Source organism: Mauremys reevesii, linkage group 1 (assembly GCF_016161935.1).
Source record: "Mauremys reevesii isolate NIE-2019 linkage group 1, ASM1616193v1, whole genome shotgun sequence".
Lineage (NCBI taxonomy): Eukaryota > Metazoa > Chordata > Testudines > Geoemydidae > Mauremys > Mauremys reevesii.
This window is the reverse complement of record NC_052623.1, coordinates 252,572,534-252,598,315: the sequence shown is the minus strand read 5'-3', so window position 1 is coordinate 252,598,315 and position 25,782 is coordinate 252,572,534. Positions and strand designations below refer to the sequence as shown.

General features: G+C 47.9%; 1 protein-coding gene across 1 annotated transcript in view; it reads right to left on the bottom strand.

Annotated features, from left to right (window-relative positions):
• Positions 1–1,341: 1,341 nt before the first annotated feature.
• Positions 1,342–25,782, bottom strand: part of LOC120409494 (sodium- and chloride-dependent GABA transporter 1-like) — a 36,539-nt gene continuing 12,098 nt past the window's right edge. The window contains exons 5-14 of the mRNA XM_039547700.1: positions 25,478–25,610; positions 23,844–23,978; positions 20,698–20,801; positions 19,928–20,052; positions 18,071–18,183; positions 8,385–8,516; positions 7,404–7,506; positions 6,551–6,651; positions 5,420–5,587; positions 1,342–2,080 (exon numbers count right to left, since the gene is read on the bottom strand). Of these exons, the coding sequence (XP_039403634.1) occupies positions 1,976–2,080; positions 5,420–5,587; positions 6,551–6,651; positions 7,404–7,506; positions 8,385–8,516; positions 18,071–18,183; positions 19,928–20,052; positions 20,698–20,801; positions 23,844–23,978; positions 25,478–25,610 (1,219 nt within the window). The 3' untranslated portion in view covers positions 1,342–1,975. The remainder of the gene's footprint in view (positions 2,081–5,419; positions 5,588–6,550; positions 6,652–7,403; positions 7,507–8,384; positions 8,517–18,070; positions 18,184–19,927; positions 20,053–20,697; positions 20,802–23,843; positions 23,979–25,477; positions 25,611–25,782) is intronic.

Sequence of the window (25,782 nt, the reverse complement as noted above, 5' to 3'; positions counted from 1 at the left end):
GCCTACAAGGGGGCTTACCCTGGAGGGTCGCGTGCCAAACGTTGCCACTCCCTGGTCTAGATAATACTTGGTCCTGCCTTGAGTGCAGGGGAGTGGACTAGATGACCTCTTGAAGTCCCTTCCATTCCTATAATTTTATGATTCTATGATACAGGGCCATTCCACTCATAGAATGTGAATTGTATGAGCTAATCCCGGGGCAGAGTGCTGGATGCAGGAGGGAGCAGATCCAGTGGTAGAGCAGAAGGCAGAGGCCACTCTGTGGACTATGGGTCTATGGATTACATCACAGGGAGAGCACAGGGAAGAGGATCTGCTCTGTAAGCAAAGTGTAAGATGTGAGGGTTGCTCCATTGGCAGAATACTGAGCCCAGGAAAGCGTGTGTGTGTGTATGTGTGTGTGTGTGTGTGAGGAGGGGCATTCCCCAGTCAGGGAGTTTTGACCCCATTCCCTTCCCTCCAACTCCATGGGGCACCATACAATGCCAACGCCACAGGGCATGGGGAGATGGAGTAAATCCAAGTCCAGAACTCCCAGCTGGATCAGGACATTCTGACCCTATTCCCTTCCTTGCCCACTTCAGGACCCTGCCTGAGCACGTCCCACAAGATACCTGTTCCCCTCTCAGGCTTCATGAATGGATTTATTCTGAACTGAAACTGGGTCTGAGCATCAGCAGTGAAAAACTTATTACATGGTCATTGGTGCGTAACTAAGAGATAGACAGCTCCAATTCACACACCGATACAGAAGTTACTCTTCAGACACACCTAACCCATAGGTGGCCCCACGAGAGGGCCATTTTGGGGCTCTCCCATGTGGAACACTGCTCTAACACCTGCCTGGGGTCCTATCTGCTGGTCATAAAATATTGGGGTCCTAGGTGCATAAGAGAACTAGGGCAAGTGAAAATAACAGATTCCAGGATGTATACAGCTGCTGTTACAAGCCACCTTCTCTGAAATGACTTTCTAACCTGGAAATGTGACTTCAGTGCCAGTTCTCACTTTCCTCTGGAGCTCTCACCTCTCCTCCAACATCATCTACAACACCACACTGCCCTCTGTGCCATGCTGGGGTGCTACAGGCTAAGACGTGTCAAGGTCAATGCTGAGATGCTGGTCGAATATGCCTAAGTGAGAATGAAGGGTCGTACCTCCAGCCACAGGAACCCCCTTGATACCACGATGGCGTTTTAGGGAGTAGATAGCGGATATGGCACATACAGCATCATAGGACACCACATAACACCATGCCAGGATGTGTTGGGATGGAGCATGTCCACATTATAAAGGATGTCTCCTCCACCAGTACAAGGGAATCTTATATCTATGGCTCTGTATAAATGACTGCTAATAATAATAATAATAACAACGCTGTGTTCATGGCTGAAGGACAGCAGCTCCAACAGCACAGCACCCCTCACGCCTGTCCAGATTGCTGAGGGGTATCCAGTAGCCACCAATATTCTGTATTCCTGGTTGGTGCATCCATTGTACAGCATTTAGGACTATTTATTCATTAAAGGTCCTTTATGCTGTATTAATTGATAATCATCTGGAATTTGAATCCATAGCCAAAATACAGCTGGTTTTATGCTGTGACAGCCTTGCTGTTCATTAGAGGGTGCGTGGTGGACTTTAGTATAGAAGAGGGGCTGAAGAACACAACGAAAAAGGAGAAGTTATTGTACTATAGAAAATACCACCTCTGGTCAGCAGGAAACTAGGGCCTGGGACATTCCTTTCTGGCAGTATGGATTGGGATCATAAATTACAAAGACAGTCACTGCACATTGTCCTTATGGAGTTTAAAACAGAGCCTCGATCAGCTGGGCTAGGGGTCAGTGCCATGAAAGGGCTCCTCTGTTAGATCCTTCCCACGATGACTGAAACCAACAAGCGGCGTCAGAGGAGGTCAAAGGGCAGTGGCAGGAGCAGCTACAGAGCAGGATGAAGAGGTTCTGCCCTCTGCCTAGACAGCAGCATCGGAGACTCTCCCCTTCAGTGAGGTCTTTACTTTTAATCCATTGTTCTGAACATTCACCTCTTGCGTGGGCTGAGTCATCTGCTGAAAACGCTGTCCAGGAACAAAGAAAGATTACAGGAAGGACACAGGTAACCAGGGGAAAACGAGGAGACCCGTTCACCACCACCACCTCCACACGTGGCATGTGGCTGAAACTGAAGGTCATAACCCTTCTTTCCAAATTGAAGGGACATCCCTAGTTACATCAAGAGGTCTACCAAGGGGATAGTGAACACTGAAGGTGATTAGGACAATTGCTCCAGATACCACACACCACCATTTGGCAATGTAATCACTTCTCCTTTGCTCCCCTATCATACACAGTTCTCTCTTCTGAATGACAGAAATCACCATTACAAAGTAAGCCAGTAGTTACCGCACAGTTGTAGCAGCACCTAGACGCTAAAGCTAGTCAAAAAAAATTTTCAATGACCAAAAATGTCAAGGTTCTTCCCATTTCACAGGATTCAAAACGGACCCACTTCTCATTTTCTATTCCATTTTTCATGAAGTTCCCATAAAAATGGTATCCAATGGTTACAGAACGCCAAGGAATTTACAGTTTATGGCTCTGATCCTGCATGGCCCTTTATGCCAGCATGAGTTCCCATTTATATTAACCTGACAGGATCAAAGTCTAAATAAAACTGAGGTCCATTGGTAGAGCCGTGTCTGGAAGACAGCCAGGGAGATGGAATGTGGGAGGGTACAGTCCCTCAGGCAGGGGGGCACTCACTGTCTGAGCAGTATGGGTTGAAGCCTAGGGTTGAATGGACATGGAGGCTAAATTCCAGGAGGGAAAGTGGTGCTTTAAATTATGGAACATGAGGTAGAGGGGAAGGGGGCCTGAAGTGAATGGACATCACTGAGCTGGAGAAGAGCCCCTTCAGGAGAGGGAAGAGTCCCCGTACTCAGACATATCTGAAGTGTTTCTTGCTGGGTGAAGCCCCTGAACTGTTTAGTGAGGCTCTCCTGCCAGTCATGTGCTTTTTTCTTACATTCATGCTCAGTAGGATTAAAATGGTTTATAATCTTTCCTGTCTGTTAAAACCCCTTTATTCTACATTGACATCTAATTTCCCTCCAGCCTCAGCTCTGTTACAAGCTAATCCTCTCTCACTATCTCTCTCTCTCTCTCACACACACACTCTCTCTCTTTCTCTATCTCCCTACTGCCACCTGCTGTCTGCTGCTAGTGCAATGGCTCATGGAGGCCGGGGGATGGGTGTGTGTGTTGGCTGCCTCCGAAAAAAGTGACATTCCACTGAACTGGCAGAACGGTCAGTGCACACGGGGATATCGAGTCTGATAGAGTGAGCAAAGGGAGGGGAAGGTAAATAGAAGCCAGTCACACTGTTGTTATTTCTAATTCCCATTGACTGACATTGTCAGTATGCACCAGATGCTGAGAGAGCTCCTGGAGCAACAGAATATAACGGCACTCCATGGGCCTGCAAGACAGGGATTCAGTGGAAACATGGATAATCACGTGGGCACCAGGTGGGATCTCAGGTTACAGATGGATTCAGAGGCACAACTACAAGGATTCAGCTCACTTAGGGGCAGATTGCGATATCCTTAATCACTTGGTATAGTACAAGTTGCCCTGCTGAAGGCAGCAGAACTACTTGAGGATTTCGATGTTACTCAGTGTGTCAGGACATCACAATCTGGCCCTCCCAGCCTGCTCCTGCTCCCAGTGAAGTCAGGCTCTAGACATTTCGCCGCCCCAAGCACGGTGGCATGCCGCGGGGGTGCGCTTTGCCGGTCGCCGGTCCTGCAGCTCCGGTGGACCTCCCGCAGGCGTGCCTGAGGAGGGTCCGCTGGCACGCCTGCGGGAGGTCCACCGGAGCCATGGGACCAGCGGACCCTCTGCAGGCATGCCGCCGAAGGCTCCCTGCCTGCCGCCCTCTCGGCGACCGGCAGAGCGCCCCCCGCGGCACGCCATCCCAAGCATGCGCTTGGCATGCTGGGGCCTGGAGCCGCCCCTGCCAGCTTCAATGGGAATAGAATTGGAACCAAACACAGAGAGGAACTGATGCCCCAATTAAGAGACAAGAAGGGATTTCCCCCCATGGCACATTACCAGTGAGTGGCGGGGAGGGATGGTGAGTGTTCATACCATCCTATGGAGCTCTGAGCAAGGATCACCTGTAAGGATCAGAGATGGGTCTGAGTGGGGATTGTTCGCTTTAATTCTCAACATGATTCACAGCTTATTGCTATCAGTAGAGAGAAGGGTAATGCCCTGTGACTGCCTTTGACTGAATCTCTTCTTCTGGCCCAAAAGAAAATGACATTATCGTAGGGTCTATATTGGTGCAGTGCTGGGGCCTCTCTCTGTCCTTCCTTCATTTTTAAAGTGAATTGAATGCTGGTGAAAGATTGGAGACTGACAGGTCTTTTTATCCATGAGACAGCCAGTTCCAGTGCAAACCTCCCTCACCAATGGACCCTGGCTCTGAGCTAGTTCAGGCTTCATGCTCATTCAGAATGTGGCATCTTTGCTGAGACTGCCTGATAGTGACATTCATAGCTAGAACTGGGCAGGAACTGGAATTTCCACCATTTCAAACATTTGCTTTCATTCCAAATCGGAACAAAAAAAGAATTTAGAAATTTCCCATTAAAAGGTTTCATTCCAGGACGGTCAAAAACCATTTCCTTTTGATTTTAACTTTTTTTGAAGGAAAAAAAAAGTATAACATAAAATAAATTTCAAAATGAAAAGTCATTCTGAAATGGAAAAAATCAAAATGTTCCATTTTCGAAATTGTCCAGACAGAATGTTCTGACGTTCGCAAAACACATCATTTCAATTTCTTTTTTCAATTTTTTTTCATAATCAACATGTCCCCTTGGAAAGTTGTGTTTCTGACAGAACAGCATTTTCCAATGGGAAAACATTCTGATGGAAGATTTTCAGACATCTCTCTATGTAACAATGATATGCTGATGTGGACAGCAGTCTGCTAGGAATGGGACCAAGAGTCTCTTGACTTGTTTCACATAAGACACCAAACAGGAATGAGATGGTAACAATTTTTGGTCATTACTGACCTGTGCGGGATGGTAGCCAAGAGGTAAAGGCACATATCTCCTTACCCCAATCCCCTAAGGCATTCATTTGCCTCAGTGAGGAAGGGCTTTCTATTGGCTTACATGGAATGTGTCATGCAGGAGGTAGTAGAAAGCATAAGGAGCAGATCAGAAGAGCGCAGAGGGTATTGGAGGATGAGGAGGGAGTATTTGGGAAGTCTTGGCTTACAAAGACCACAGGAATCAATGCCATGACACAGGGGCTGCATGAAGTTTATAGTGGGTTGCTGGTGGGAAATTCCCTCTGGACAGATAATTGAGCAGAGGCAGAAGTTGGAAAGTTGCTTTTACCTGCCTGATGGTCCCCTCGGAGGTGAAGAAGCAGTACAGCATATAGCCCGGAATCAGCACCATGGAAGACAGAGCCATGAGCCAGCCGATGCCCTGCCCCCATGGGGGGTAGACATATTTCCCCAGAGTCAGAGGGGTCATTTCAACCACACTGAAGAAGAAAACACCCTGAAGAAACAGGATCAGCAGTCACAGCACAGTATAGCACAAGCAGAAATATTCACTGACTTTGTCCTTTTGAGAGTTCCCTAAATTCTCACTATGAGTTATAGTCAATAATCACGCACCATTCCCAACAGCCCTCCCTCCCCCACAGCCAGGTCTCTATCACCATTCCCAACAGCTCCCCCCAAGCCAGGGCTCCCGCACCATTCCCAAGAGCTGCCCCAAGAGCCAGGGCTCCCAGACCAGTCCCAACAGCTCCCCCCACAGCCGACAGGCTGAGAATGAATGGTAATGTTCTCCCCATGGTCAGTGCCCCTAAACTCCCCTGCCCCAGCCAGGGTACTTACACCCCTCCCTACTTCACCTTCTGCTGCACACCACACTCCCAAACCATTTCCTAAACAGCGTCCTCTTAGCTGATTCTCAGGAGCTAGGAACGCCCCACACCCAGCATTCCTGCGGCAATCCCAATAGCACCTCCTGCTGGGAGAGGAAGGGTTGGAGGGTGGGCGGAGGAGCTGAGAGATCGTCAGTGAGAATTCTATTATTTCTGAGAGTGCCTCCTGCTGGGAGACGCTTGGGAGGGGCTGAGGCTGGCGCTAGAGTGGTTGAAAGTTTTCTCCACAGCCAACAATGATTTTTAAAGTCATAAATCACCGGTTCAGCTTCTGAATATCAAACACAGGAGCAACCTATTACTAACTGCATGTTCTAGGCCAAGCTCCCCCCTCTCTTCTGAGAGTCAGTTACAGGGATTCAGCTGGGAGAATAAAAGAGGCTCTGCATATTTCTTTTCCTTCTAGTCACTTTGACTCTTCTTAGGACAAACTTGAGTTTAATGCCAGATCTGGATTTGGATCGGAGTTACCTAGATTAAAAAGTTAGTGTTTCCCCCACCCACAGAATGATCCCAGTGAGGTGGCCCTTCTAGATGAACCTCCCCAAAGAGAGTTGCTTTGTTCTCACCACACAAACGAGGGGAGTGAAGAAGGCCCAGCAGAGCTTCCACCAGCTGCAAGGTTGGTAGCCAATCATCTCTTCAATGTTCCTGTAAAATCTGTTGACACCTACAGTGAGAAATGTGTGTTAACAGCAGCAATGATATCTCAGCACCATTCTCATCACCTCTCTCCAGTGACCCAACACACAACAGGAGAAGGCGGACATGTGAGATCAGAGAGGAGAGCCGACATTTAAGGTGAGTGTGGAGAAGTGTAACGCTCACTCCCCAGATAAAACGTAGAGGCCAGTGATACAAACTCTGAACTGGGATCTTAACAGGTATCTGGATAATTTTATGACCACTAAAAACATCTACAGCTTTCCAAGCTAACACAGTGATATTAATCAACTAGCAAGCTCGTAAGCTAGACTAGGTCATAGATTGACCTTGGAGGGGTCAAGAAGGAATTCCCTGACACCCCAGCACTACACAATTGGATGAGCAAGTTACTGAAGGGGGGGACTCTGGTCTCCCTCTGAAGCATCAGGCATCGGACACTGCCAGGATACCAGGGCAGATGGCTCAGCAGTCAGATTTGGCCTAACAAATCATACCCTCAAGAAATCCAAATCTAGAGGCCTGTGCATATTTCCATTTGTATGGGAATCTCTGCAAACATGTGCTCAGCTGAGTGGCTGTCTGAGGAAGCAAGATGAGTGTCTCCCTGGGGTTTTTCAAAAGCTTTCAGCTTTGGCCCAAAACTATAGTCAATTGTCAATCTCCACCGACTTCAATGGCTAGTGTTGAGGGTTTTTTAAAATAGCACCTTCTGTGCCTGTAGATAAGCAGCAAAGGAACAAGGTGAGTTGCACTTACCATAACACCAGGAAATTGAGATGGTCTCAAAGAAGACGAGGAAGAGAAGACACATGCCGCTGGCTGAATAATAATCAAACAGCTTGAAGACATAAATGCCACCCTGAGGAGACAAAGGCAAGGGGAGGTGGTCTGGTTATGGAGTACAGCCTGGGTGGGGAGCTGAGGATTAATATCATCAATACTTTTATCTAATCATTTTGCCTTCGTGTGTTAATTTCTTTGGCCTATGGAAGCCAACAAAGATGCATCATTTTGTCATAATCTAATTCCTGCCATGTTAACAGACGTACTCTGGAATGTGGTCAAGGAGTGAGTGTTGAGGCCTGGCTGAGGGTGGGGAGAGAAGCAGGACTCTGGAGTGGCTGCCTTCCCCCTCTAGTGTGAGGTGAAGCCACTTTGTAAAATGAATCCATTCTGTCCCTCCTGCTGCACTTCAGATGTCTCTGCAGACGTTCCATGTTCTGTGACTCATCCAGCATGAAGTCACAAAGTGAGAAACCCAAACCCTGGCCTCCATGTCACTGAGCCAAGTCCCGAAGTCCACACACAGAGCCTGGGCCTCACTGCCATACACCCAATATAAGGATCTCTGCATGGGGTCACTCACTAGGGCATGTAAACATGGAGCCGGGCCTTAGTGTCACTGCCTCAGAGCCCCTCCAGACCTGCTCTCTTTTGGTTTATCTCAATCTTCTGCATAGAGAATGTGTCACCCTCCAGGGCATAGGCCCATCCTGGAAGCGATAGGAGTCCCAGCTAGACTGACCACAAGGATGATGGTAACTTACTGAGATTTAATGTGGAGACTACAGCTTGCTGGACAGATGACTGTGCTGAGCAAAGCCCAGACCAGCAGTGGCCCTACTGCCTTTCACGGACAATGGCCCTTCCCCACAGGCTTCCTCTGCTGCTGTTATACAAGGAGGTGGATGGAAGAGCACCAGCAACAGGCGCTGGACTGAGCACAGGGAGAAGTACCTGGGTGATGTTGGAGAATCCGACAATGTAGGAGATAAGACAGACCACAGCAATGAAGAGCTTCTTCCTGGCCCTGAGGAGATAGGGATACTCATCTATCAGGGCTGTGACAAACCCCTCCACAGTGCAGAACTGCAGGAGGAAAAACACACACACACACACATATAAATTCATCACCACCTTCTGCATTCCCTTGAAACACTCCTCCTCCTCCTTCCTCCACTCCTCTGGCGTGGTGCCACCTCCCTCCCCTCTGGAGAACGCACCACCTCTCAGCCTGGATTTGTGTCACTTCTTCTATCTCTGTGTCCAACCGACCACTGCTTCCCTGCTGCCTGAAGGTGGTGGATGACCTCACCTACACCTCATTTCCTGTAAGAGCTCCAGCATGCAGTGACGGTGCTGAAAGGCCACCACACTGAAGCCGTGTGTGTGTGTGTGTGTGTGTGTGTGTGTGTGTATGTGTGTGTGTGCGTGTGAAAATCCATTCCTTCCACTTGACAGCAGGAGTTACCACAAGTAGCTGGATGATGATTGGTGTTGTGGAGAAGGAAAGGGGCTGGTGTGGAAGTGAAGGGGAGGGTGGCTGAGAGGGAGGACTGGATATGCCAAGTCACGGGGAGAAGGTAGGGGGAATAGAGACGGGCATGGGTATGGGAGACCATAAAGAGGGGGAAGACATGGGTGTGGAAAGCTGTGGGCAAGAGGGTAAATGGCAAGGGAACTGGAAGTCACTTCAGATTAAGAGTGGTGTATGGGAGGAGAGGGAAGTGGGCACAGGAAGTCACTGAAGCAGACGTGCCTGGGGAAGTCCTAGGGGAGTTGTGTGAGGAGTAGTGGAGGGGGAGAGGAAGGCTGAAGCAGTAAATACCGAAGGGATAGACACCTCTCCATGTCCTAACTAGACCACATGGAACACACAGGAAGAGGTGGCCAAATTGTGCGATGCTCCTAGTGCAATCCACGTAACATGGTATCTTGTTTCATGATGATTACTGACACATAGTGGATCTAAATTCCAGAGCAGAAGCATGGTCTAGCGGCTTGTGCACCTGGCTAGGGGCTTAGAGGCCCCAAGGTCTAATCCTGACACTCATGTGCTACATGACCTTAGACAAGTCCTTAAGGCGAAAGGTTTCAAACCTGGATGCCTAAAGTTAGACACCCAAATAGAACATTTAGGCACCTAAATAAAAGTGGCCTGATTTATAGCCGTGCTGAGCTCCTGCAGTTCCCACTGATGTCAGCTGGAGTTGCGAGTGCTCCGTACCTCTGAAGAACAGGCCATTGCGGTGTTTCCTCTTTGATATTGCTTAGGTTGCTGGCATGCTGAGTCCACTGCCTATCGTGCTGGCCAATAGTGTCTCATTGTTTCCTTGTCCTCACCTCTCCCCTCCCATTGGGCTGGCTGTCTCCATCTGTTATCTCTTGCTGTATACCCAGAGTATAAGATCTTTGAGGCAGGGAGAGTCTTTTGTTTTGTGTTTGTGCAGCACCTAGCACAATGGGAGTCTGAGGACCGTGATTGAGGCTCCCAGGTGCTAGCATAATACAAATAATAAATAATAATTGTTATTACTCTGTGTACTCCCTTCCTTCTTTCTCTTTACGGTGGCTTTAGTGTGTTTTCTGAAATGTTTCCGTTTCCTCAGTATATTGTCATGTCTCTTCATTGTTCCTGTCACTTTTCTATTATAGGCGTTTGCCCCCCCAAAACCTGAGTTGGTGATCCTGTTATTTCCGGTTTCTTATTTCCATTCCTGATTCTTCCCCCTCTTGCCGGGATCTGGTCATTCTATCAATGGTGGGGCAGGAGACTCAGTAGAATATTGAGTCACTGGCAGGCTGGCACCTCACATCAATTAGCAGACAAGAGAGTTTTCCCACAGCCCCAGGGGCATTCAGCCCCCACCACAGGATACAAAGAACTCGCACTGGCTTCCAGGAGAGCTCCTTGTATCATGCAGGAGAAGACAACAGCCCAAAGGGAGTTTAACTACAGAAAAACAGCTGTGCGGCAGACAGGCTTGTGGGTGGATGTTTCTGCTCTGCAGGACTCTGATTCCATCAGTGAGAAATGCTCATGAATAACCTGTAAGAGATGGCATCACATGGGACACACGCAGGCTTGGAATCACAAGGCACCACTAACTCCCCTGGTGGAGCAAACGCCTGACCTGGAAACTGGTAGTTAAAAGGAATCATTAGCATATTATGCAAGAGGGTCTAGATGCAAGAGAACTAAACCCACGAGTGAAAACGGGTGCATGTGTTTGGGCGTATCAATGTATGCCACCGCGGCTGTAAGTAAGAATTTGCGTTGTCCCTCATGGCACAAAGAGACAGGACTTAGCGGTAGTAAATACACAAAGGATTCTTTACTGACACTACTGAACACAGACAGACCCTGTTATTCCCCTTGACTCTCCAGCTCCGTGCTGCTTAGTGTCACCAAAAGCGGTTCTCCTTAAGCCCAGGTGTGACCAGGCTGAGTCCCGACTCTATCCTCCCCGGAGCACACAGACACGGAGTTAGGCCCCAATTCAGCAAAGTGCTTAAACACTTTCTTCACTTTAAGCACATGCTTAAGGGCTTTGTTGAACTGGGATGGACTTAAGCGCATGTTGAAAGCAAGGCCGGTGCAAGGATGTTTCACGCCCTAGGCAAAACTTCCACCTTGCGCTCCCCCTCCCCCCGCGGCAGCTCCCCACTCTCCGCCCTGAAGCACCCCCCTTGCCCCAGCTCCCCCCTGCTATGAGCACGAACATGAGCACCACGAGCATGCCATCGCTGCTTCACTTCTCCCGCCTCCCAGGCTTGCGGCGCCTAAGCTGATTGGCGCCGCAAGCCTGGGAGGTGGGAGAAGTGAAGCAGCCAGGGCGTGCTTGGGGAGGAGGCAGGGCAGGGGTGAGCTGGGGTGGGGAGTTCCCCTGCGTGCCACCCCCCCCACCTTACTTGCTGCAGGTGGCCCTCCCCGTGCTCCCCTGCCCCAGCTCCCTCCGCCTAAATGCCAGCGGTGACCAGGGCGGCCGAAGATCCGGCCGCCGCGGTTGCTGCCGAAGAAAATGGTGCCCCCCAAATCCTAGCACACTAGGCGACCGCCTAGTTCGCCTAAATGGTTACACCGGCCCTGGTTGAAAGTTAAACATGTGCCTAAGTGCTTCACTGAAATGGGCCCTTAGGCACAATTTTTAAAAAGTATTTAGGTGTTGCACCGCTTAGCATTGCAATGCCTAGCTGATTTCGGAGTCTAAATCCCCTTGAGAGTCGATAGGATTTAGGGTTCTAAGTGCCTAAAGCCCTTTGGAAATGAGATTTAGGCTCTTAAATCAGTTAGGTGTTCAACACTGAGCGCAGTAACACCTTACTGACCAAAGACCCACATACACACCTTCAGGGGGGTTGGTTTTATTGGTAGCTCATAAACAAACATAAACCTCAGTCTTAGCTTCCTTCCCAAGCTTGGGTGTCCCTCCAGCACCAACTCTGCCCTCTCTCCAGGGAACCACTCCCACCTCCCTTCTAGCCCAGGTGCAATAACGAGCTGCACCTGCTACAATGAGCCAGCAGAACTTCAGCAGCCTTCTGAAGGGTTCTAGCACCTGTTAAGGGTGTGGTTTGACACAAGAGCCTTACCACCTTGCTACCTCTGGCCTGGACTAAGCAGTCATAGACTGGGCTGCTGACCATCCTGTGTAGAATATGTTCCTGTGTGCAACCAAGGCTTTCAGAGAACATGTGGGGCCGAATTGTCAAAAATGGCAACCTGAAGTACTTGTGCAGTTGCACACTTGCATTTGCATGCTCAGTTATTGCAACACATGCAAATCAGGAGCCTGTGTGTACTAATGACTAGCCAGGCACCTACCTACCTATTTGCATGCACAGTTGTTACAGCATGAGCAAATGTAGGCATATTTTTTTGCATACAGAAGCCGGCATTGTGGGTTCCACGCTCTATGTGTAAATCATACACTGAATGAGGAAATCTCCAGTACGCAGATAGAAACCCTCAACATCTATGTATCTGTTTTTCTAAATGCTTGTTTTGCTTTTGATGCCTCATGCACCCCCTCGCCCAGGCACTGACAGCCCCCTAAGAGCTCCATGCCCTGTGAGACTGACAGTCAGACAGGACTCTAAGACTTTCAGGTGATATTTGAGAAGCAAAGGCATCAATAATTCCACACAGTGCTTAGGAGACTTATTGTCCTGTATCGAACTATTTACGAGAGCCGAGTGAATGATCCACAGAGAATAGTTCTTTCAGTGAACTTAGCTACTTTGGGAACATTTACTCATTATTTGAAATTGTTTGCCAGATAATATCTGCAATAAGTCCCGGTCTGAGCTGTTCGGTGGGAGCATTCAGCATGTGAAACTCCAGCTGGGTTGATTAGATTTGATTGGACATTAGGTGTGACAGTTTGGGGAATATGTCCACACCCATTTATGAATTTCATGTGGTTTTATGAATGCTACCTGTAATTGCAACCAGTCTGTAATTGTAGATCAGATCATCCATTTTGCAGCATTTTGTACTGGAGAGGCTATGTAGGGGTGAGGGGAGGGAGGAAGGTAGGAAGATGTGACAGAGCAATCAAGGGCCATCCACACTGAGCAAATTTACCCTGCTCAAACAATAGGGTTTCTGTCAGCAGGGCCTTTGGCTTTGAATTGACTCTCTTAACAGAAATTTGTCTGGGGAGAGCGGGGAGCTGGAATCCGCCCCCCCCCCCATCTAATCCAATCTTTTTGACAAGGTAGCTGCTTTCTAAGCCAAGGAAGCCATTTCATTGCCAGGAACAGAAGCAGAGGCGGCTCTAGACATTTCGCCGCCCCAAGCAGGGCGGCATGCCGGGAGGGTGGCAGGCGGCTCCGGTGGACCTCCCGCAGGCGTGCCTGCGGATGCTCCACCAAAGCCGCGGGACCAGCGGACCCTCCGCAGGCACGTCTGCAGGAGGTCCAGCAGAGCCACCTGCCGCCCTCCCGGCAACCAGCAGAGTGCCCCCCCGCGGCATGCCGCCCCAAGCACAAGCTTGGCGTGCTGGGGTCTGGAGCCGCCCCTGAACAGAAGACAAGCAGGAGTGAGTGGAGGAAGGAAGAACTTTACCTCCCCTAAGGCCTTGAACCAAACCCAGAACTCACAAACAAAACTCTCTTGTGCTTTTTAAGAGTAAGGGGTGTATGTTTATGTTTAAGAAATCCCTTTACTAAGCCTGTGTTTCCTTGTTTTACTGACGCATTGCCCTGAAGGGGTTAACTAGAAACCAGAGCTCCCACCACCAGGTGGGCTCTGCAAAGAACTTGTCTAAGTCTTAGTCTACACTTAAAATTTTGATCAGCATAGCTACAGTGCTCAGGGGTGTGAAAAATCCACACCTCTGAGCACCATAGCTAAGCCAACCTAACCCCCGATATAGACGCAACAAGGTTGACAGAAGAATTCTTTCATCAACCTAGCTACTGCTGCTTGGGGAGGTGGATTACCTACAGCAACAGAAAAACCCCTTCCATCACCGTAGGAAGCACCTGCTCTATGGCTATTATGTCACTACCTGGACCCAGGGGCTAGGAAGCATGTAGGATTCAGCAGTCAGATCCCATCACAACAGGCTGGTGTCCCTCCAGAGAGTGGGACTAGACCAGGCCACGGCACAAGGTTTCCTATAAGGTGTGGGTTTTCTCCTGCACTGCCCCATATGCACAGAATGCTCTCCCGGAATTAACTGGGAAGGGCACTACCATCTTCCCCTTCCAAACCCACTGCTTCTGTAAGCCTTTCCAGGAATCAGCCAGTGTCTGGTGATTTGGACGTGTCACTCGGGAATAGCTGATATTTCCTTTGATAAAGTAAGCTAACTTGCCTGTGTCTGTACTACACCCAGTACAATAGGACCAGGAGCTACTGCATTACAAAGAAATCCTGGTGCCTGTGTTCTCTGACTCTGAGTGGAATCTCTTGGAATCAGGTCTCCCAGGTGAATACTCACAATTACTATTGCCAAATTCACCTTCTATAAATATTCTCTAGTATTTGCTTAAAATTTCCCTTGTACGTGAACATTCCTGCCAGCAAACTCGTTCAGCAGAAATGAACACTTGCAGACCACAGACAAATAAGGGGCACCAGAGAGGCAGCATGAGCCAGTGGATGGGGAACTGGCCCAGGGCTGAGGAGACCTGGCATTTATTCCCAGCTCTGCCACTCAACTGCTGGGTGACCCTGGGCAACACTTCACCTCCCTGTGCCTCCATTTCCCCTCACACCTTTTTTCTGTTTTGTCTATTTGGATTGTAAGATCTTCAGAGCAGGGACTGCCTCCTATTATCTATTTGTACCTGCCTCGCACAAGGAGGGCCTGATCTTAGTTGAGTTCTCTAGATGCTACCTTAATGCCAATAACAATGAAAAACAAAGCAGGAGGGGATTCAAGTCTTTATCCAGGTGAACATTCATAAATTTGAGGTATCCACCGATCTCTGCTGTTTACCCAGAAATGTTTTTTCAGGCACCTGAACCTACCTAATGCTGCATTCCCACCCCAGCTCAGTGTGCTCTCTATGGGCTGAGGAGTACACAAGCCCTCCACAGACCCGTTATCAAAAGTTATGCAAGTTATCATGTGCAAAATACATAAGTACCATCCAGTCCCTTCTGTTTTGTGTGTGTGTGGGTTGGCATCTTCTTACACACACCCTGATATTGCCCCTCCAGTGTCCTCACGGGATATTCTTCTAGAGCCACAACTCGCGTTCCTCTGGCAGGAAAGAGGTCTGGCTGTAGCTCCTCTTCCAAACCCACTGCTTCTGTAAGCCTTCCAGGAATCAGCCAGTGTCTGGTGATTTGGACGTGTCACTCGGGAATAGCTGATATTTCCTTTGATAAAGTAAGCTAACTTGCCTGTGTCTGTACTACACCCAGTACAATAGGACCAGGAGCTACTGCATTACAAAGAAATCCTGGTGCCTGTGTTCTCTGTCTCTGAGTGGAATCTCTTGGAATCAGGTCTCCCAGGTGAATACTCACAATTACTATTGCCAAATTCACCTTCTATAAATATTCTCTAGTATTTGCTTAAAATTTCCCTTGTACGTGAACATTCCTGCCAGCAAACTCGTTCAGCAGAAATGAACACTTGCAGACCACAGACAAATAAGGGGCACCAGAGAGGCAGCATGAGCCAGTGGATGGGGAACTGGCCCAGGGCTGAGGAGACCTGGCATTTATTCCCAGCTCTGCCACTCAACTGCTGGGTGACCCTGGGCAACACTTCACCTCACACCTTTTTTCTGTTTTGTCTATTTGGATCGTAAGATCTTCAGAGCAGGGACTGCCTCCTATTATCTATTTGTACCTGCCTCGCACAAGGAGGGCCTGATCTTAGTTGAGTTCTCTAGATGCTACCTTAATGCCAATAACAATGGAAAACAAAGCAGGAGGGGATTCAAGTCTTTATCCAGGTGAACATTCATAAATTTGAGGTATCCATCCAGCTCTGTTGTTTACCCAGAAATGTTTTTTTCAGGCACCTGAGCCTGCCTAATGCTGCATTCCCACCTCAGCTCAGTGTGCTCTCTATGGGCTGAGGAGTACACAACCCCTCCACAGACCCATTATCAAAAGTTATGCAAGTTATCATGTGCAAAATACATAAGTACCATCCAGTCCCTTCTGTTTTGTGTGTGTGTGGGTTGGCATCTTCTGGTACACCCTGATATTGCCCCCTCCAGTGTCCTCACAGGATATTCTTCTAGAGCCACAACTCGCGTTCCTCTGGCAAGAAAGAGGTCTGGCTGTAGCTCCTCTGGAGCCTCGCTGCCAGTACTAGCCAGAGCACCAGCCAGACGCTGTGCCTGCTCCCTCCGTGACATTGCCAGCCGCTTTTACCCAGGGCGCTTGAGAAACTGAGAACACTTTCACTGCCACTAGAGTTGTCTCTTTTTACTAGAGATGAGGCTGAGGCGAAACACTGAACATCCCCAAATTCTGGAAGAGTTCAGAGCCAAAGCCTAGCTCTCTACCTCTGCCCTGTCACTGCTTTTTGAAATGTGGCTCCTTAGCATTGCACCAGCACATTGTGATGCGACTGACTCTTGGCACATTGCATAGACATGCTCTTTCCCAGGCTCAGGACTAGAGCTGTTCCAAAAAATGGAATTTACATCCCAAATTGGGGACGACAAACTGAAATAGCAAAACTTTTCACAGAATAGGAGACCATGGTGCATCATGGGAGATGTAGTCTGTCCAAGGAGCTGAGCCCATATAGAAGGACAATGAGGGCATAAGATACCCAAATTACAACTCCCATGAGGCACCTTGGCAGCTCAGATGTATGCAAATTAACATCTGAATTTTTCATTTGAATGAAAAAGAGCTTTCAAAAGAGACTGATGGGAAAATGGTGGCCACTTTTTAAGACTGCCTTGTTTTGCAGGTACACAGAATATTGATCATTACTATTACCATTATTGCTTTATACTGTGGCACTGACTGGAGGCCCCAGGCAGTGATCAGGCCCCACCATGCTAGGCACTGTGCACAGACAGAATAAAAAGATTGTTCCTGCCCACTACACTTTACAGGGCCAGAGCTCATCAGCAAATGAGAGATTACCCCACAGATAACTAATTATATGGATGGGACAGACTGAAGTCTATAGGAAATCGGCCACAAAAGATTTGCGATAGGAAAGGGACTTATTAAGGCAGGACAGGAGGTCACCTCATATACAACTGGTTATGTGGACAGGGCTCATCAGGAGTACAGGAGATCACTCCATTGAATATCTGCCCAGAATGGAGGATCTCACTGCTGAGTGAGAGAAATCACTCTATACAGGACCTACATTCCCTGTAAGCTGTGCAACTGGGAAGCCACTCAGCAGGCTATCAAGTGCCGCACAGTTCAGGTTTCCCTCCCGCCACTGCCGTGTGCTGGCCCTGCCCTGGAGCTGTTCCCAGGAGCCTCCTGCTTGCTGTGCAGAGCAAGGGGGTGGGGTGCTGATCTCAGGTGTCCCCCTGCCCCTGTACACCATCTCCACAGAGCTGGGGGGCCGAGACGCACAACAAGGCTCAGGATGGAGGGAGCTTGCTGGCAGTTGCTGCTGTGTCTGAACTTTCTGATCTACTTAAAAGAGCATACTTAAAGGGGCAATGCACTTCTCTGTCTGTCACACACACACACACACACACACACACACACAGTGTGTGCGTCTGTCACACACACACACACACACACACACACACAGTCTTTCACACTCACCTCCCAACACATACTTGTATTGTTGTTACTTCTTGATACTTCTTTGAAAGTGTGTTATTTTAGTATTTTGACTGGTCTATGCATTTCATAATTTTTATTTCTCTCCTACATTTAAATTTAATTCATTGAGTAGTGAGTTCTAAAATGCCTAACCTGGCCTGGATGGAGTAATTATCCCTATGGTAACTTTTTAAAAATATATATTATATCTAGGTTTTTGGTTTCTATTGGTGGCGCACATCCACACATTACCTCAATATGGTGCACATAACAAAATTCATTCTGCACATGGATGGAAAAAATTAGATGGAACACTGTACAGGACTGACAGAGGAGGATAGACAACTGTCATCCGGGGTGGTTCTCATCTAACCACAACTTTGCTTCTTACCCCAATTTCCCCGGTGTGTTGTCTCACCTGGCTGTCAAGGCCTAACATCATTAACATGGAGAAGAAGAGAATCGACCAGAGAGGGGACATGGGCAGCTGCGTGACAACCTGTGGGTAGGCGAGGAAAGCCAGTCCTGGACCTACCAGAATGAAAATATATTGAAAAGTTTATGTTTCTAAAGCGCTTTAACAATGAGGCATGTCAGAGTTCAGTACGACTATTAAACCGAGAGATGGCAACAGCAAAAACTTGCCAATATTTTAATATTGCTTCCACGAAAATCTGCCCCCTTGGCCTGTGCTGCACAAAGGAGGGGTGAGGGATTTGAGAATCCATTCATCTTTTCCCCTATTTAAACAACAATGCCATTTTGTTACCATAATCAGTGATGCAGGAACAGACTGGGAGATCAAACATTTTCCTGGAAACGCGTATACTGTGTTACTGAGAATTAGGGTTGGTCAAACATTTTCCAAGAGGATTTTTTTCAGTCCCAAAATGCCATTTAGTCAAAATTGAAACTTTTGAAAAGGGGACTGGATAAATTCATGGTGGCTAAGTCCATAAATGGCTATTAGCCAGGATGGGTAAGAATGGTGTCCCTAGCCTCTGTTCGTCAGAGGATGGAGATGGATGGCAGGAGAGAGATCACTTGATCATTGCCTGTGATTTTCTCTCAGGGGGCAGGCACCTGGCATTAGCAACTGTCGACAGATGATACTGGGGATGGATGGACGGTCTGACCTGACCAGCCTTCTCTTTCTTCTATGTTCTTGTTATGTTCTGGGGGAACATGTTGATTGCAATGAAATTTTGTTTCGGGGGGAAACATTGAAAAAAAAGACCCTCTTTGATAAGGTTGAAAATGGAATTCAGAACAAAAATGTCAGATTTCCCACAAAAAGGAAACATTGAGTTTCAGCCAGCTCTAGGGTGACCAGATGTCCTATTTTACAGGGACAGTCCTGATTTTGAGGTCTTTTTCCTATGTAGGTTCTTATTACCCCCCACCCCCATCTCGATTTTTCACACTTGCTGTCTGGTCACCCTAGCCAGCTCTTGTGAGAATACTGATCGGATCAGAGCTTAGCTACTCCGTGGGAAAGCTCTAACAAAGGACTATGCCCATAAAGAGCCTCCTTAAGTGCAGCAATCCTGAGCAATAGACAATTCAGCTGTAGAACAACAACAAACCTCAGAATTTCCTGTGTTGGGAACCTGAGTGGAAAGAGCACCTGAGTCTACCAGGAATAGGCTTCCCAAATTCCTCTGGGACCCAGGCCATTCCTCACATCTGTTCAGCTTGGCAAAGAATTTGCCAAATGGCTCATTCCCAATCTCCTGAGCCATCCAGTCCTACAACTCTGTACCATCTCAGGAAATTGAATTACACACTTGTGCCCCAGTCAGGAAGGCTCTGTGAGAACACCATGCTGACTGACAAAATGCTATTCACTATGATCACATTCTGAACATTTGGAACCTGTTTTCTTTTTTGGGGGTCATTTTCACTCACTTCATGGGCCAGATCTTCAGTCGTGAAAACTGGCATTGCTGCATTGAAGGCAGTGGGGGCTCTGATCTCTTAATTTTAATAGAATTAGTCGTGCATGATATATAAAAATTCTCCTCCAAAACTGGCCTTATTTATACCACTGTAACTCCACTGAGCTTCAATGGCATTACAAAGGGTATGAGTTTGCAGTGTTGTTAGGACAGGGGGAGAAACAGAGGCTAGAGAGGTGAACTGACTTGTCCAAGGTGACATAATAGGTCAGTAGCAGAGCTGGAAATAAAACCCAGCTTTCCTGACCCCCATGCCAGTGCCCCACCCACTGGATCACACTGCTAGTCTGAACACTACACATGCAGTGTCTGCTTACCTGAAGATGCCAGCTCAGCAATTGACTTCTTGGTGATGTGACCCATGAAGCCAACAATGGAGAAAATGACAAATCCTGCAAATATGCTGGTGGTGGAATTTATACAGCAGACGATGATTGAGTCTCTGGAAAAGCAAACACAGATGTGAGAAAACCTTCTGCATTTCTGGTCCACTCAGCAAATCAGAACAGGTTCGGAGTTAGGGGATGAGGTGAGGGTGAAAATGAGGCCTGAGTGTAACACCGACAAACCCCGGTCGTCGGCGGGCAGAACCGCACCTGGGATCTCTGGAGCCTCTACCGCATGAGCTAAAAGCCAACTGGCTGTTAGCTAAGGCTGTAGAGCAGAATCATTTTATCTCTTTCTCTAAGCGATCTCAGTGCCACTAGATGGGACTGAACACCACACCCAGGAGGTGTGTGGGTTACATGAGGAGGCATGTTACCATGCTGTGGACAGGTGACAGTGAGAGGTGAAGGTCAGAGGTGGGGTGGGTAACTTGGTGATGTCCTGTGGCCAGAAGACATTCAGATATGAGGATCAGTGGTGAGGCCTGGGTTGCATGCTGGTGAATTAGAGACCGGACAGCATCAGGTACTATGGGCCAGATTGTGAACCCCTTACACTGGTGAGTAGTTACTCACAGGAGTAGTCTCGGTGACTGCAATGGGAATACCCCTGTGACTAAACGCTTACCAATGTCACACAGGGGTTCACAGTTTGCCTCTGTGTGTCTTTCTGATTGTAGAGGTATTTGAAGAATACTGACTTGTATACATTGTTATGGAAGGAGTTATAGCTTCCCAGGGCAATCAGAGATCCCAACCCCAGTCCATAGGAGAAAAAGATCTGTGTGGCTGCATCCATCCAGACCTGCAAGGGAAGAACAAGCCGTGACTCAGTATTCCATAGCACTGTCGGAACATTCTGCATAATCCAATCTGTCCATCTAGCTTTCTAGATCTTCTTTGAACGACAGCTTATCATGTCTAAAGCTTGTAGCAGGGGAAGTGTGGCAAGTGGGACAGTCAAAATGTTGATTTTGATGAAGTTTTAGGTAAGAGACTACACCAGGGGTGGGCAAACTTTTTGGCCTGAGGGCCGAATCGGGGTTCCAAAACTTCTTCCGCTACGGGTAGTCATCAACAATTCAGCGGCTGGGGGTCCTTCCGCTCCAGGGCGGAAGGACCCCCCGCCACCGAATTACCGCCGAAGACCCGGCACTTCAGCGTCGGGTCACGCTTCGGTGGTTATTTGGCGGCGGGGGGCCCCCGCTACAGGTCTTCGGGGCACTTCGGCCGTGGGTCCCAGACCGGAAGGACCCCCCACCGCCGAATTACCACCGAAGCGGGGGGCCCCGCCGCTGAGGACCCCAGCCCCCGGAATCCTCTGGGTGGCCCTGCTGTGCAGTATTGACTCCTACGCTGTTTAGCTGGGAGCTGCAGTGCGACTCCCAGGTTGCTTGAACAGCTCCTAGAGCAGCAAACAGGAATAAAAATCAGTGCTGGAGATGGGTCCTGATTAGCATGTTCCCCCTACCTTTCGTCGCGCTCTCACCACTAAACTCTGATCTAAATTCTGCAACTAAACCCAGATCTAAACTCTGCAACTCAGGCTCTGCTGTTGTCTGGCACTACTGACAAGAGAACCTCAAATGATTTCAAATTTGGGTTCCTTTCACATAAACTCCTAAAAAGTTGGCTGCTTATCCAACCTAACCAGAGCTTCCGGGGCCAGCAAGGCAGGACTGGAAATCTCACGAGAACAGGCTTTCCCACTTGATTTCCACTACTTCCCACTTCCAGAAATGTCAGGAGAACGGCTTTTCTCTCCATACTTCAGCACTTCCAGAGTCAGCCTGAACTCAGGAGCACAGAGACAGGTGGAGATGAAGAGTAATGGAAGAAAATTGTTAAGGGCCAGATTGCACTTTAAGACACTAGCCTGTGTGGTATGGGGGTGGGAGGTCCCACGTGGAGACATGTTACCTCATGGAAGTGTAACCCACCCACTTCCTGGCACTGAGACCACTCTGTGTGTGTGTGTGTGTGTGTGAGAGAGAGATTAATGAGGTTGCTCTACAGCCTTAGCTAAGAGCCATTTGGCTTTTAGCTCATGAGGTAGAGACTCATGCACTAAACTCCAGAGGCCCGTGATTCAATCCTGCCCACCAACGACCGGGCTCTGTCGATGTTACAAGTGGGGGCTCAGCCAGGATTTCAATTGGGAAGTCTCTGAAGCTCGGGACGCGCTTCCTCAGCTAAGGGAAGTATTTAACCCACACACCTCCTGGGTGTGGTGTTCTGTCTCATCTAATGGCTCTGAGACCACTTAGAGAGAGATTAATAAATTTGCTCTACAGCCTTAGCTAAGAGGTATATGGCTTTTAGCTCATGCAGTAGAGGCTCATGCACTAAGTTCCAGAGGCCCCAGGTTCAATCCTGCCCACCAATAACCAGCGTCTGTCAGAGTTACAGAAGCATAATTTCTCTTGTACTCAAGGGGATGCACATGCTGCACCTCCATATGGGAGGATGAGACGAGCACACCCCTCCAAAGCAAGCCAGTGATACAGGTTAGGGGAGGAGGTGGGGGGTACAGCCTTTGCTTCTCCTTGCTCTTTTTGGGGTTGCTAATGTCCCAGAAGGTTCTAGCCGAGAACAGTCCCTGTGCTTGGGAGATGCACAATAATAATACCTAGCTCTTATACAGCGCTTTTCATCAGCCACAAGAAGGGGAGATCTCCTTGAGCCTTCCCCAACTTGCAGACACACCAAGAGCCAGCTGCAACCTGGCTCTAAATGAACATCCCAGAATCTTTACAATACTTTGGTTCAGGGTTTGATTCCAGAAATGGTCAGAGACAGGGGTGGGACTGAGATTGTGTCTTAGTTATTCTGAACCATTTTCTCCACCTCACAATGCAAGGAGAAGAGAAGGGGTCTGCTGAAGATCTGTACTTAGAGCAGGAGTGCCAACACTCGTGTTTTATCACAAGTCTCACCATAGCTGGTGTGTTTTCTTAAAGCCCCAGCCCCAGGAGTCAGCTGATCACATGAGAATCTCAGCTTTCATTGTTTAACAGTTGTAGTTTCTAGCCTGCAGAGTTGCAGAGAAAAGCTGGAAAATGTGACCCATGTGTAACTTAAAGGCCCCAAACCCAGTGGGCTAATAAAAAGACCACAGAAGGTGTTTTTGTTAGATATATGGCATGATGTTTAAACCAATCCTGTAATTTTTTTTGCAGGGAGCCTTACTCATGGGTTGGCAATACTGTTACAGTGCAGTGGTTCCTACAAAGAGGGACCATTGGGAGCTCTAGACAATCAGGACTATTCAGTTGTCATCACTTGTGCATGACGAGCGACCTCACAGACCTCTAAGAAATTGTTACTCTATAACAGAGAGAGACTTGCCTTCTCAAGCATCTCTACTGCACTGGGCTTCCCATTGAGCCAGGCAAACAGTATATGGCTTTCACTTGCCATTTAAACACTTCCACCTAAAATAACGGCTATGTCTAATGCTGAACTCGTACCTACATCTAGCATTGCAGGTATGGGCAATATAGGGTTCCATTGCCTCCTCTACGTAGGACTGCACTATCTAACCCAAATAGCTACCCCTAGACTAATCAGTGTAATGGAGCATCCGCATGTCAGAGGGGCACGTCTGCAGTCTGCAGTGTAAATCAGCATCGCTCCATTGATAATACTACAGGATTTCCATGGATCTGATCTACACCAGTTGTGGATCTGGCCCAGTTTTGTCTCTGACTGTGAAGACTGTGGCTACTGGGATTCAAAGACTCTAAGATTGGGAAGCTTTTTTGGTTATGAGAGAAACTTGAAGTGTTCAAAGTGCCAAGGAACTTGAATACAGCAGTGTAAAAGCTTTAAACATTGCAGGACCCACCTCAGACTTAGAGAGTTTGCTGAAGTCTGGTGTGATATAAAAGAGAATTCCCTCCTTGGCTCCCGGTAGAGTGACTCCACGGAAGAAAAGAATAATTAACATGAAGTAAGGGTAGGTGGCTGAGAAATATACAACCTGAGAGAGACAAAGGGAGATGTTAGTTGTGTAGTGAGGCACTCGCAGTCAGAGCTACAGCAGTGACTTGATTCTCCTAGCTTCAGTGGGTTTACACCTGATCTGCACTGGTGTAAGTGAGAAGTGAACTGGGCTCTAAGGGCAGGTCTACACTACAGGGTTAAGTCGACGTAAGTTACACAACTCTGGCTATGTGAATAATGTAGCTAGAGTTGACATAGCTTAGGTCGACTTATTGGGGTATCTACACCATGCTGGGTTGACAGGAGAAACTCTCCAGTCAACTTTCTTTATGCCTCTTGTTCTGGTGGAGTACCGGAGTCAATGGGAGAGCGATCTGTGGTCGATTTAGCGAGTCTGCACTAGACCCACTAACTCAACCCCCGATGGATCGATCACCGCAGTGTCGCTCCACGGTAAGGGTAGACATGCCCTAAGTGTGTTAGTTCTTCCTGCCAAGACTGATAATTAGGGAAGGACATGGCCTCCATGAAGTTTACATTGAGGGCTAATGGCTCTTTTGTAAGAAACTGGTTGAGACTTTTCTTGCATATTCTGTGTTATGTTTCTCTTCAAGTAATATTTATGAATATTGAGGGTTTCTTCTATTAACGACAAGAGGCTTTACTGATCACATAAATGAGAGCCTGGTGTAACTGCACCGAAAGCAGTGGAATTGCACAAGTGATGAATTTGGGCCAAAGAAGTCAGAGATGTAACCAATTTAAGTAACTTAGCCCTTATTTTCTAGTGATTTGCCTTGTCTTTCTTTATTTAAATGATTCAAGTAATGTTAGTTTGCCTGAAGGTGCTTCCCCCACGTTTCTTGGGAGACTAATTCACAACCTAAGAAAATTTACTGTGAAGAATTTTTTTCTGACATTCAGTCTAGATTACTCTTTTCTTAATGTCATCCCATTACTCCAAGTTACATCCTACATAATATATTCCAGTAGCATCATTTTACCAAACTAAGCAATTTCTCAGGTGTTTCTTTTTTCTGGTACTGGTCTGTAATGTTATACACTAGGAAATAGCAATATGTTTCTGTTTCAAGGGTCAGCCTCAAAACTCAAAGTATGAGGTGAAAAGAGACTAGTGATTCTGGATACTCAATTTCAGATCCCCTAAAATGACCTGAGTTTGAGAGCGGGTGCTCAGGGAGGGGCAAAGGCCCCTTTATGGTGTTTCAAGTTGGGCTTTGAATGTCATTTTTTAAAAGCTTGGCTTAAATCTTTCCAAAAGTCTGAAAGTTCAATACTCAGTCTGGAGATGTTATGGTTAAGAAGTATTCTCTGTGCTTAGAATACCGCAACTCCTGAGGCAATTTTTACCACTGTGAAAGGTAAAGAAATTGATGGCACACACTCCAAATCTTCCTTGCAACACAGTAAACCCTAATTACAGGCACTCAAAATTAAATCTGGAGGACATTTCACCATAAGAGATGAGTACAGTACTAAAAGCCAACACTGTATTGCTTGATTATTACAAAGTACCTTTCCAGTCCACTCTACTCCTTTCCAGATGGAGAAATAGACCAGAACCCACGCTAAAGCGAGAGTGCCTGCTAGGGGCCAGCGGATGTTACCTGGCTCCCCCAGGCCACCAGAGATCTGGTGCATGTTCCTCCTGCAGACAAAAGACACGGAATTAGAAAAAGGTACAATCTACAGAGACTGAATGATTTGAGATTCCAGACACAGGCAGAAGGAACGAAGGATGGGGGTGAGCCCAAATGCGGGCAGAGGGCACAAAAGGCGGGGGTGAGCCCAAACATTGGTAAAAGACATGAAGGTCAGAA